Genomic DNA, 11,550 nt, shown 5'->3' with positions numbered 1-11,550 from the left:
TCTAGGAAGCTCTTTGCCAAGGGGGTTGAGCTTTTCCACACTGGTCCTGGTGAGGGATTCTGATATGATCTAAAAACTGCAAAAGGAGAAGGAGAATAGGAGGGGTTGGGGACAGTGAGGAGGAGGTGACAGGGAAAGGAACAGAACGTCCCTTCCTGGGCTGGTGTGTAGCTCAGTGATAAAGCACTTGCATTACCTGTGTGAGGCCCTGAGTTCAATCCCCAGCCATTCCCTTCCTCTAGAAAAGGAATGGAGAAATAGGCGTGAGACAGTGGACTTGACTTTCAGGATAGCGATAGAGGTCGCATCCTGATTTGTTGGTGGCTGTCTTAGATGAGCAGCCATTGTAGGACATTATGCACCTTTCTAAACAGCAAGAAGACAACTGTTGAGGAAAAGGAGGGCTTAGATACAAAGTGGTCCATAGAAAAAGACTTGGGAAGGAGGAGAAGTCTGGTCTGCCTGCAGGGAGAGGCCTAGGTTGGGAAGGGTCTTTTTGAGGCTCGGGTTGGTGTCTTGGCCCCGCTGACCACACTCCTGCTGCTGGCTGAGGTAATCCTAGCCTTTGTCCCAATTCCCCTTCCAATCCAACCAGAATCAGGAGTGGCTCTTCATCACCAGTAATCCTTCCTTTGGTGTCCACTTACTCAGGCACAGCTGGAGCCACATTTCCAGTCTTGGCTCAGAGCGTGCCAGCAGGTCCAGCTCATGCTGGACCGGTGGGGCCCGGTGGCTCCCCATGATCGGGACAAAGGCCCAACTTGCTGAGCTCTCGGAGTATGGTCAGAAGCCGTCCAGAGGACTACAGTGTGGCCCAGGGGAAGGAAAGCTTACAGGGCACGTCCAGGCAGGAGCAGCAGAGATTTGCGCTTTGCAGAGGTCAGAGCTAAGTAAGGACTTGAGAACAGTGGAGTCAAGGAAGGAAAGTAGCAAGTGCCTTGCCAGTGTGGACTCCCACACAGGTCTCCACTGACCTCTGACCCCAGGCTGAGGCTACAGTTTGTGGCCAAAGTGTCAACAGGAATCCAATGGTGCCAAACAAAGCAAAATGAGATCTGGAGCGTGCACAGCACAGAGCGATGCTGTCCCCACAGTGGCCTGAGGTGGACAGAGAGGTGCACTCAGGACCACCTGTGGGACGCAAGGCCCACGGTGCCACCGTGTGCCTGGAGCTGTTGAAGGGGTTCTGTGTTTCAGCCAGTAGAGAGAGACTGGCTGTTGTTCCCACACTCTCACGAGGCTGGACACCTCCTGCAGCCTCAGGACAGATTTGGGCTGCCGGAGACTGGCATGGACTGCCGCCAGCAGGCGAAACATGTTCCCTCGGGCTGGAGTCCCTGGACAGTGCAGATGCCCTGCCTGCCTGGACCACCCCTGCTTCTCCAGAGACTGGTGATAGTGTAGGGAAGGGTAGAGAAGGAAAGGCAAGCATGTGATAATCGTCATAAGCTGCAGGGAGAAAGGCCAGGTGGGTGATGACCACAGAAGTTTGGGGGCACCCAGAGGACAGTGGGCTGTCATCCAGGATGTGCATCCTTGCCCAGTGTCCTCCCTGTCCTCTGTGCTTTGAAGGAATGGTTGGCCACTGGAAGGAGAGGAAGGTGGAGGGTTGTCAAACTGTGAAACACTGGCCTTGGTTGGACACCAGAAACCTTGGCCCTGTCTGGAGCAAGGTCAGCCCAAGAGAGTTGAGGGTCTAGTGCCATGTGATTAGAAGGGAAGTAGAGCTGAAGTTCCTGTCTGCTCTGCACAGTGCACCTGGGGCTGGGGTGAGTACATCAGAGATGCCGGAAGGCAGAAGTGTTAGAAGAGGTGAGGTGAAGCCCAGAGCTGGCATTAGAGGGGTGGGAGAATTCCTGGTGACCAGGTTTCAGGGGTGGGCCTTTGATTGGGAAGCAAAGAGGAAGGCTTGAGAGGATGAGGCCCATGGACTTGCTGTCAGGGCAGGGGCCCGCCAGCACATGGTGTGACCTAGCCGTTCTGGAGCACAGGTGGAGGAGAAGGAGTGCCAAGTGGCATCCTGGAAGCTAAGGAACATGGGGTAAGTGTTGGGTTGTATGCTTAGCCCATGCCCACTTCGATCTGGTTAACGTCCGGGCGTGAGCTGTGAGCGAGCTGTACAGGGAGTGGAGAGGGGAAAAATGACTGCTCCAGCCTGGGACCAACCACACCCTGCTCAGCTTTGCCACCCATGCCCTGGCTTTCCTTCCCAAGCCTACCTACGAATGTTTTGATGAAGAACTTGGCATAGCTTAGGTTGGTTTGCCTGGGGAAGGGGTGTCAGTATGGAGAGGAGAGGGGTGGCACCTCTATCTTCCAGGTCCCTGCACTTCCCCAATGCTCTTGGAGATGTGGGATGAGGGAGAAAAGGCAGAATATCCCAATGGGTAGTACCAGGTCTTAAGCACTGGGTGCTTAGCACCTTGTTCTGAACTTAGTTGAATGATCGAATCACTTTTCTGGGTGATAGGACTCAGCCCATTTTCCCCTCAGACACGGATCTGCTCCAGCCACCGGAAGTGGGGCTGTACAGAAGTGGAGGCAGGCCCCGTCAAGGTCAGGCTGCCTCCAGAAGGGGCTGTTCTCTGTCTGCCCCTGTCTCTATGCCTCCCTCCCAGGCCCCCTCTTTCCTGGGGTCTCCTCTGGGAAACTTCCTTATAGGGAAACCAAGGGAGCCAGCAGGTAGCGGGCTCAGGTCCTGGTGACCAGGCAGGGCTGTCCTCACCCTTCCTGAGCCCCCTTGGCAGGGCGGGCCAGGCCGCCATGGGGGAGGGACAGCAGCAGGTGACGGCCGGCTATAAATAGGGGCATGAGCCACTTGGGGCCTGGAGCGGGGCGGAGGCGGCTGCAGGCAGAGCCATGGGGTCGCGCAGGGCCGTGAGCCGGGGATGGGCCTTGGGGGGCCATGCTGAGACTGGAGCAGGGGGTGATGGTGAAGACGATGGGCCTGTGTGGACCCCCGGCCCCACCAGCCGCAGCTACCTGCTCAGCGTGCGGCCCGAAACCAGGTGAGTGGCCCAGAAGGTGCAGGCCCTGGAGGCCATGGTGGTCTGGCCCCCAGGTGCCGGGTCTGGTGTGTGTGTGTGTGGGGGGCCCTTGGGCCCTGGGCAGTTCTAGTGACCCCCTCAAGGCCTCTGGCTGGGCCAGGCCCTATTTGGGGTGACTTCAAGGCTCTCCTTATCTCCCTAGCCTGGCTACCCAGGGCCTAGATTCCACCAGGAGTGATAAGGAGCAGGGCTGGAATTCCTGCTGGAGGGGAGGTGGCTGCGTGTGGTGTCAGTGGGGGCTGGAAGTGAAAGGGTGCCCTCCGGTATGGGCCTGGGACACAAGGGTTGAGAGTTTCAGCTCTAGTGTGCCAATTGCCCTGTCCAGGTTGTTTTGGGGTGAGAGGGTTGGGGGTATAGGTGCCTCTCAATGGTCTTCCAAGAGTTAAAGAAGTTAACGTGGAGGCTTTGTGTTCAGACCCCAGACAATAGACAATACAGACCCAAGGACACCTGCATCGCCATGGAGACAGACACTTCCTGGCCCCTCTGGGCCGCTCAGTTTCCCTCCGCACTAGAGGCCATTTCCAAAGGGAAATGTGACCATCTGGTTATTGGCATAGTGTTTGTTTCTTAGGCCTAGGATCTGGCTTGTTGTGTGTTATGTGGAAAACAAGCCGGTCCTCGGAGACACTATCTCTTGTTTTCTGTACGCAAAAGAACACACACAAAAAAAAATCCAAACCAAAACAAAACTTGGCATCAAGGACATTCCTCGTGGATTGGCTGAGTCCTATTGACCTTGGAGCTGGGAAGGTTCACATGTAACCGGAACCTGTTTCTGCATAAAACTTGTCAAATGGCGTCACATGGCTGGGCTGGGCTGAGGGCTGGTGTTAGGGACTGAGTCAGACTCTACCGGCCCTTGGCTGCCAGGAAAAAAAAGCCCCTTTTCCTAAGTACCGACCCATGGAAACAAACACTGTAATGAAACCTGGGCATTTACTCTGGTCCCTGGTGAGGGAGCTGCACACTTCCACACATCCCCACAACTCTTCTGGGCTTTGTCTAGGAACCAGGACGAGGAAAGACAGCAGTGATGGAGGAAGGGAGGAAGAGAGGCTGGTAACAGAGAGGCAGGGGCATTGGGAGCAAGGCTGTGTGGGGCTGAGCATCGTGTGTTAGACACTGCCCTTTCACTTCTGATGAACTCAAGCCCATGCAAGCTGAGGGCTTCGGGGGACAGACATGCCCAGCCAGCGCCCTTGGGCTTCAGTGGGGTGCTTTCAAAAGAAGGCTCTGTAAGTATTTAGAGGCACAGGACAGAAGCAGTGAGAGAGTTTTTCTAGTTCTTGGCTTTAGCTGGCCACAGCTGCCCCCCAAAATTTTGCTTGGCCCGGGACTCTGGCACAATGTGACTTGTGCGGAAGGAGGCGGTCACACGCCCCATCCCTCAAAGCAACTGCCAGCTGTGGCGTTGGCAGAGACAGAGAAAAGGGGTCCCCTGGGGATCCGGCCAACTGAACCCTGTTCACCCCAGGGACTGAGACGCAAATTCTGTTCCTACTCATTTTGGCTCCTGCATTTCCTGGGTCCACCCTTACACAAATCTGTCATGGAGTCTTGAGGTACCTTTGTCCTGGGTCTCATGAGGACAGGCTGACCCTGGAGAGGGGGCAGGAGCTGGGATCTGTTTCTCCATGGTCTCCCACCCTGGCTCGGTGCCGCTACCAGGTGCAGCCAGTCCACTCTACTTCAGAGGTCAGAGTCAGGCAGAGGGTACCCCCAAACTGTACTGCTCGGTGCCATCTCCGGTCCACCTTAGGGACTTTACCCCTTCCTTTAGGAAGGCAGGGGTGGGGGAGGCCAGAGGAGGTCAGGGAACTATGCAGTTGAGTGGAGGCGAGTCTAACCAACCAGCTTTTATGAACACCCAGAAGCCCCCGAAATCCCTGCCTGCTCATTTTGTTGAGGTCCTGGTCCAGGAGGGCCCAGAGGGGCTGCAGAACCCTGGTGTTGCCACAGAACCAGCCTCTGCTGTTCAGCTTGAGTCAGGCAGGTTGTGTAGGGCTTTGGGGGAAACTGAGGCATCAGGTCAGAACTTTTTGCAGGCTTTTCATGTCCCTCAGCTCCAGTACCAGTCCTGGTTCTGTTAGAAATGTTGCTCCTCATGAGCAGACACTTCCTTCTGGGCCCTGAGGGTGACATGAAGAACTTGAACTCATGATCTTCCTTCCATGGCCTCCCAAATGCTGGGATTACATGCACACCATGTCTGCCTTATAGAGTTATTTAAAATTTTCTTCCTTCCTTCCTTCCTTCCTTTTTTGTACTAGGATTGGAGCTCAGGGCCTTGTGCTTGCCTAGCAAGAGCTCTACAACTTGAGTCACACCTCCAGTTCTTCTTCTTCTTCTTTTTTGGTTCAGTCTTGGGGCTTGAACTCAGGGCCTGGGCACTGTCCCTGAGCTTCTTTCTTTCTTTCTTTTTTTTTTTGCCAGTCCTGGGCCTTGGACTCAGGGTCTGAGCACTGTCCCTGGCTTCCTTTTGCTCAAGGCTAGCACTCTGCCACTTGAGCCACAGCGCCACTTCTGGCCATTTTCTGTATATGTGGTGCTGGGGAATCGAACCCAGGGCTTCTTGTATACGAGGCGAGCACTCTTGCCACTAGGCCATATCCCCAGCCCCCTGAGCTTCTTTCTTTTGGCCAGTCCTGGGGCTTGGACTCAGGGTCTGAGCACTGTCCCTGGCTTCTCTTTTGCTCAAGGCGAGCACTCTGCTACTTGAGCCACAGCACCACTTCTGGCCATTTTCTGTATATGTGGTGCTGGGGAATTGAACCCAGGGCTTCATGTATACGAGGCAAGCACTCTTGCCACTAGGCCATATCCCCAGCCCCCTGAGCTTTTTTGATCAAGGCTAGCACTCTACCACTTGAGCTGCAGTGTTACTTCTGGGTTTTTCTGTTTATGTGGTACTGAGGATTTGAACCTAGCGCTTCATGCATGCTAGGCAAGTTCCCAGCCCCCTCCAGTTATTCTTTATTATTATTATTATTTTTTGCCAGTCCTGGGCCTTGAACTCAGGGCCTGAGCACTGTCCCTGGCTTCTTTTTTGCTCAAGGCTAGCACTCTGCCACTTGAGCCACAGTGCCACTTCTGGCTGTTTTCTATATATGTGGTGCTGGGGAATCAAACCCTGGGCTTCATGTATATGAGGCAAGGACTCTTGCCACTGGGCCATATTCCCAGCCCTCCAGTTCTTTAAAGTCTTCTGCTCCACATTGGACGCATCTGTTCTGACCAACTCAAAGGCGAGGTGTGTGTGTGGGGGGGGGGGGGGCGTTGTTACTCTGGCCCAAGCAGCCTGGCTACAGTCTTCCCCCTTCTGAAGACAGGGAGCCTCCGACAGCCCGGAACTCCCAAACCAGCCATCATGTGAGCACAGCCTAACTGGAATGGGCTGGTAGAGCCAGGGAGGAGGCTCACAGTTCTAGCTCGAGCCCTCGCCTGCGTGCAGGGGAACCTGTCTTTTTCTAAGTTACAAAGCGGACTCCCCATCTCCTTCCCAGAACCCCAGATGCAGAGCCAGAAGAGTCCCCCAGTTCTATGGAGAGGGACAGTGCAAGTCTGCAGTCAGGAAGGGATGGCATTGGCCAGGACTTCAGAACCAAGTCAGGTTCTGGGAGAGCGCTAAGCCGGGCCACCTTCCTGCCAGCCTCAACCTCTCTAGAAGCAGCAGCACCCTTTGTGGGGCATGATCAACCTTCTTTAGAAAGTGCTTTTCTCCTTTCCTCTCCCCATCTTCCTCCCTGTGTCTCTCCCTTCATAGAACAATATGCCTTGCACTACGCCAGCGAGTCTAGAGCTCTGAAGAGTCAGATCTGAAGATGGGGTGGGAGGGACGTAGCTGAGCAGAGGAAGGAGAGGAGCGAAGGCCAGGGACATGTCTCCGTCACTTAGGGATGAGGGTGGCTCCAGCAGCCCGAGTGTTGGGAAGGAGAGAGCCCCGTAATTAGGTGTGTTTGTTTGTGTGTATGTGTGTGTGTGTGCGTGTGTACGTGCATGCATGTGCGTGGGTGCTGTCAGCACATTAGGGAGGGCCTTCACTGCTGAACCACAGACTTGAGTGGGGGTATGGGCAGTATTTTATTCAGAGGAGTGCTGTGTTGGACTGATAACAAACATGGAGCCGCAGGGTCAGGTTGGAGTCTAGCACAAGCTGGGGTGGAAAGGAACGGAGAAAGACTAGCCAAGAATTGTTGAGGGGTAGAGTCCAGGATGTCAGTTCTGAGCTCAGGAGTTTGGGAGCTGCTGTGAGTAAACACAAACCCAGTAGCACTGGATGGGCAGCCAGGTTTGGGGGGGAGGGTGAGTCTGGTTTTGTGGTCTTGAAGAGATGGAGTCTTGCTGGGTGCTGGTGGCTCACGCCTGTAATCCCAGCTACACAGGAGACTGAGATCTGAGGACTGAGGTTCAAAGCCAGCTCAGGCATCCAAGTCAATCAGACTCATCTCCAGTTAGCCACCAAAAAGCTAGAAGTGATCTGTGACTCAAATGGTAGAGCATTCAAGGACAGTGCCCAGGCCCTGGGTTCAAGCCCCAGGACTAGCACAAAGAGAGAGAGACAGAGAGAGACAGAGAGACAGACAGACAGAGAGAGAGAGACAGAGAGAGACACAGAGAGAGAGACAGAGAGAGAGACAGAGAGAGACAGAGAGAGAGACAGAGAGACAGAGAGAAAGAGAGAATCTTGAAGCATATAAGTGCCAGTGCACAGGCTGGTAGGGAGAGCTGAAGGAGGGAGATTGGGTGGGTTAACCCCTGCCATCTCCCAATGGGTCCCAGTGGGTCCCTGGTCCCACTAGTGAGTTCCTGTAGGTGTGGGGAAAGGGTTGGAGCCAGGACAGCCCATGTGGTCCTCAGGGGCCCCCTTGTTGGCCTCCAGCTCAGCCCATCCTCCAGGCAGGGTGGGCCTTGTACTGGTCTGAAAGAGCTGGTGTTCCCCCCCGCCCAAGCCTTGCTGAATTAACTGCTTTGTCTTTCTCCTCTTCTTCACTCCCCCAGCTGGTCTGCCTGGCTGTTTAACTGTACTTTAACACATTAATGGAGGGTGCTGTCCCAAGCCACCTGTCTCCTGTCAGCTCCCTGTCTGGAGATTTCCAGGAATGTGTGCGGGATTGTTGAAGCAGCCTGCAGGCTGGTATGCCATGGGGTGGACCGGGCATAGGGCTCCCTCTGGGAGGCGAAGACACACCTTTCTCAAAGCCCAGCCCGGAGCCTCCTTCCTGCCTAACCGATTTCCTGGGTTCTGCCGCCCTTAACGAGCTCTTGATTTCAGATCGGCTGGTGTCCAGTGGTGAGGCCACTTGCTAACCGTCGCGGGCCAGCTGAGACAGCTGGTCCCTTTTAATAGAAAGGCCTCTGGGCCCCAGATGGTGGCCGAGAGATACCGGGCGACTGTTGTTGATCTGCTCTCCTCCTCTCCTTGCTTTCTGGCCTAATGATTCCATTTGCTGTTTTTGCTTAGCTTATCAAGCATCCGGTTGTCTCACCCCAGCTCTGGAAGGTAAAAACGCACACTGCATCAGTTCTTGGTTCTGGGCCTTGAGGGGCCTCAGGGTGACTGCTCGTGCACTAACTCAGCCGCATGGGGTGAGAGGGGCTGGGGGGGGGCGGGGCACTCACTCGGGACTAGACTTGATGCTTGCATGGGCCATTGAGAGGGGCCTAAGATGGATGCAATGCCATCTCTGCGCCCTGGGAACAGACACCATGGTGACAGAGCCATTGCCATGGTGACAGAGCCATAACCACCAGTCACATGATTCGTGCCCTTGCCCATCCTGGGTTCTCTGTGCCAAGGGTTGCTGCCTGTCCATCATCTTCTAGTCACCATCCCTGCCTCTTTCACATTTCCCCCTGTAGTCTCTCAAGTTCTTCCTTGGAACTTTCTTTTGACCCCCTCCCTACTCCTGCAGACTCAGAGCTGAGGCCACACCATTACCACCCTGGCTGGTTCTCTGAGCCTGCTCTAGAGCCAGGTGGGGCCTTAGTGATCCCTGGTGAAGGCCTGCTGCCTGGAGTGCTGTCCTCTGGCCTCCCAGGCTGGGACAGCGCTCTGGCCCTGGCTCTCTGGCCCTGGCTCAGAGTTAGGGACATGTCCCCATCCCATGCCAGGGCTTCGTCCCAGGCTGTGGCAGGTTTGGGGGGAGAGCACCGGGGTGCCTCACACAGAGGAAGGTTTCTGAAGAGCTGAGCTCAGGCCTGGAGCCTGGATGGGGAAGCTGCTCTGAGTGGCTCCCCATAATGCAAGGGAGGATAGTGCTGGAAAAGAGGGTGGGAGCTTGTGCCCAGCAAGGGACCCACCGAACCCAAGGGCGAGGCCTGATTTTTGAGCAGGAAATCCAGTTTTCTGGTGGTGCTGGTGGGACACATGGTCAGTCTGTGCTGTCCTCCTTCCTGAAGCCATGGAGTTGGAAGGGCTACGAACAAGGTATCCAGGTGGGAAGATGGTTTCCAGATGTGCATGGGCCTCCTGGCTTCCTAGGGGCTGGGCAGGGCACGCTTGGAGTCCATCCCACATCTGGGCACTCTGGAAGACAGGCCCAGGAAGCTGTATGCCGTCTAGTGAAATGGGACAGTGACCTCCCCAAAGGGAGAGCATTCCTCAGAGTTTGCCAACATTAGTATTTTTATAACATAGCTTAAAAGTTTGGGAGGATGTGTTCTTTTCCATACCAAGAGGGTAGTAAAATAAGTAAATATGCTAGAGCATTTCCTTTTTGGAGAGAGAGAGAGAATCTTGCTATATAGCTTACGCTGGCCTCAAACTCCTCATCCTTACTGGGTTGGTGGGGATTATAAACATGAACCCTACACTCAGCTCTTGCCTCTGAGTTTTCTTTTCTTTCTTTCTTTCTTTTTTTCCTCCAGTCCTGGGGCTTGGACTCAGGGCCTGAGCACTGTCCCTGGCTTCTTTTTGCTCAAGGCTAGCACTCTGCCACTTGAGCCACAGCGCCACTTCTGGCCATTTTCTGTATATGTGGTGCTGGGGAGTTGAACCAAGGACTTCATGTATATGAGGCAAGCACTCTTGCCACTAGGCCATATTCCCAGCCCGCCTCTGAGTTTTCTTGAAGCCATTTGAGTAGAAGCTGGAGGAATACTCGTGGACTTACCCAAGATCCCTTATGTTTGAAGACAAGGTAGGATTTCAGTTATGAAGGGAGGCCACAGCCAGGGATCTTTCCCATTCATTACAGTATCATAGAAGTTGGGTTCTGTTGGACCCAGACATTTCTCAAAATTATCATTAAGATTTGGTATGCCCCTCCCCGAGGCAGAAATTGATATTTGTATGATAACAAAAACTATTTTCAAACCTACAAATTCTAGCTACTCAGAAAGCTGATGCAGGAGGATCACAAGTTCTAGGCCAGCCTGAGCAAGATACTAACTATCTCAGAAAGAAAGAGAGAAAGACAGACAGACAAACAAAAAGAAAGTTAGTGGGTAGCCTCCATCCCAAAGGATGCTATATTTTGGAGTGACTTAAGAAGGAAGGAAAGTTTATTCCACAAGCGATTTCTAAGAGAAGGGAGCTGCTGCAGGGTGCCCTGGCCTACGCAGTATTCAGGGTGCACGAAGTTCCTCATGTGGATGGATTTGGTGGGGAGACCTCTGACCAGCCCCGCTCTGCATCCCTGTGAAGAAACCACAGCCAGGGTCCCCACCAGCCCGGAAGCTTCTCTGGTTTCCAGATGCTCTTCTTGGACCCCAAAGGCACAATGTGATTCACAGTAGAGCTGCACTGAATTCAGAGCCCTCTCCACCAAGGGTGAAGGGGGATGTGCGATGTGCCGTCTGCTTGCATGCCTTCACACACCCACAATGGCCCAGGGCCGAGTCCTGGGCAGACAAGCATGGCCCTTCCTCAGGGTCACACCTTCCTTGGGGCCCAGAGAAAGGCATCTTGGAATGGTTTGTTCTTTTCCACATCCTCCTGCTCAGTTCACGGCCCCCTCACCGTCTTCCCTGCTGCTCGGAGTGTGTGCAGGGGGTGGAGGGGTGTGGGGGAAGGGCACGGCTTGGGTGCCACCCATCTGGCTATGTGGTTGTGCTTCGTGTCTGGGGATGTGGTGTCCCTGCTGGCCCATGCGGGGTGTGGCACATGGTTGTCTTCCTATGGACTGTGAGCCTGAGGATTGTCGGTGAGTTGGGGACCACCTTGAGCTCCAGGTGACTCTGTCATGAGGACCTGGCGCCCTGGCTTCTGCAGGAGTAGATGTGCTTGTGGCCTGGCCTGTGGCGCCCACAGCTGGCTTTCCCATCCCCCTTTGGGTCAAGACCCCTGGCACTGGCCATCTCCTTTTTGCCTGCTGTAGTCTATGCTCATGGACACAGAGCTGTGTTTTGAGCCCAAGTTCCGGGAGGGGGTCCTGAGTTCTCGGGTTGCCTGCATCCTTGAGGGTTGCCTGGCTTTTCCCTCTGTGGCGTGCACAGAGGCCCCTCTCTCTGGGGACCCCTCTCGGAGGCTCACCCGACGCTGGCACCAGGAAACTGGGCC

At 54.7% G+C, this 11,550-nt stretch overlaps 1 protein-coding gene across 2 annotated transcripts in view; it reads left to right on the top strand.

The window, feature by feature from the left end:
* The first annotated feature begins 2,730 nt into the window (after window positions 1-2,730).
* The window catches only part of Alpk3 (alpha kinase 3), a 32,143-nt gene continuing 23,323 nt past the window's right edge, over window positions 2,731-11,550 (top strand). The window contains exons 1-2 of one of the 2 annotated variants that reach the window (XM_048329869.1): window positions 2,731-3,008; window positions 8,512-8,550. In XM_048329869.1, the coding sequence (XP_048185826.1) occupies window positions 2,860-3,008; window positions 8,512-8,550 (188 nt within the window). In that variant the 5' untranslated portion in view covers window positions 2,731-2,859. The remainder of the gene's footprint in view (window positions 3,009-8,511; window positions 8,551-11,550) is intronic. The other variant, XM_048329870.1, reaches the window with a different exon arrangement.

This window comes from Perognathus longimembris, chromosome 20 (genome assembly GCF_023159225.1).
Source record: "Perognathus longimembris pacificus isolate PPM17 chromosome 20, ASM2315922v1, whole genome shotgun sequence".
NCBI lineage: Eukaryota > Metazoa > Chordata > Mammalia > Rodentia > Heteromyidae > Perognathus > Perognathus longimembris.
This window is presented reverse-complemented; position numbering and strand designations above follow the sequence as displayed.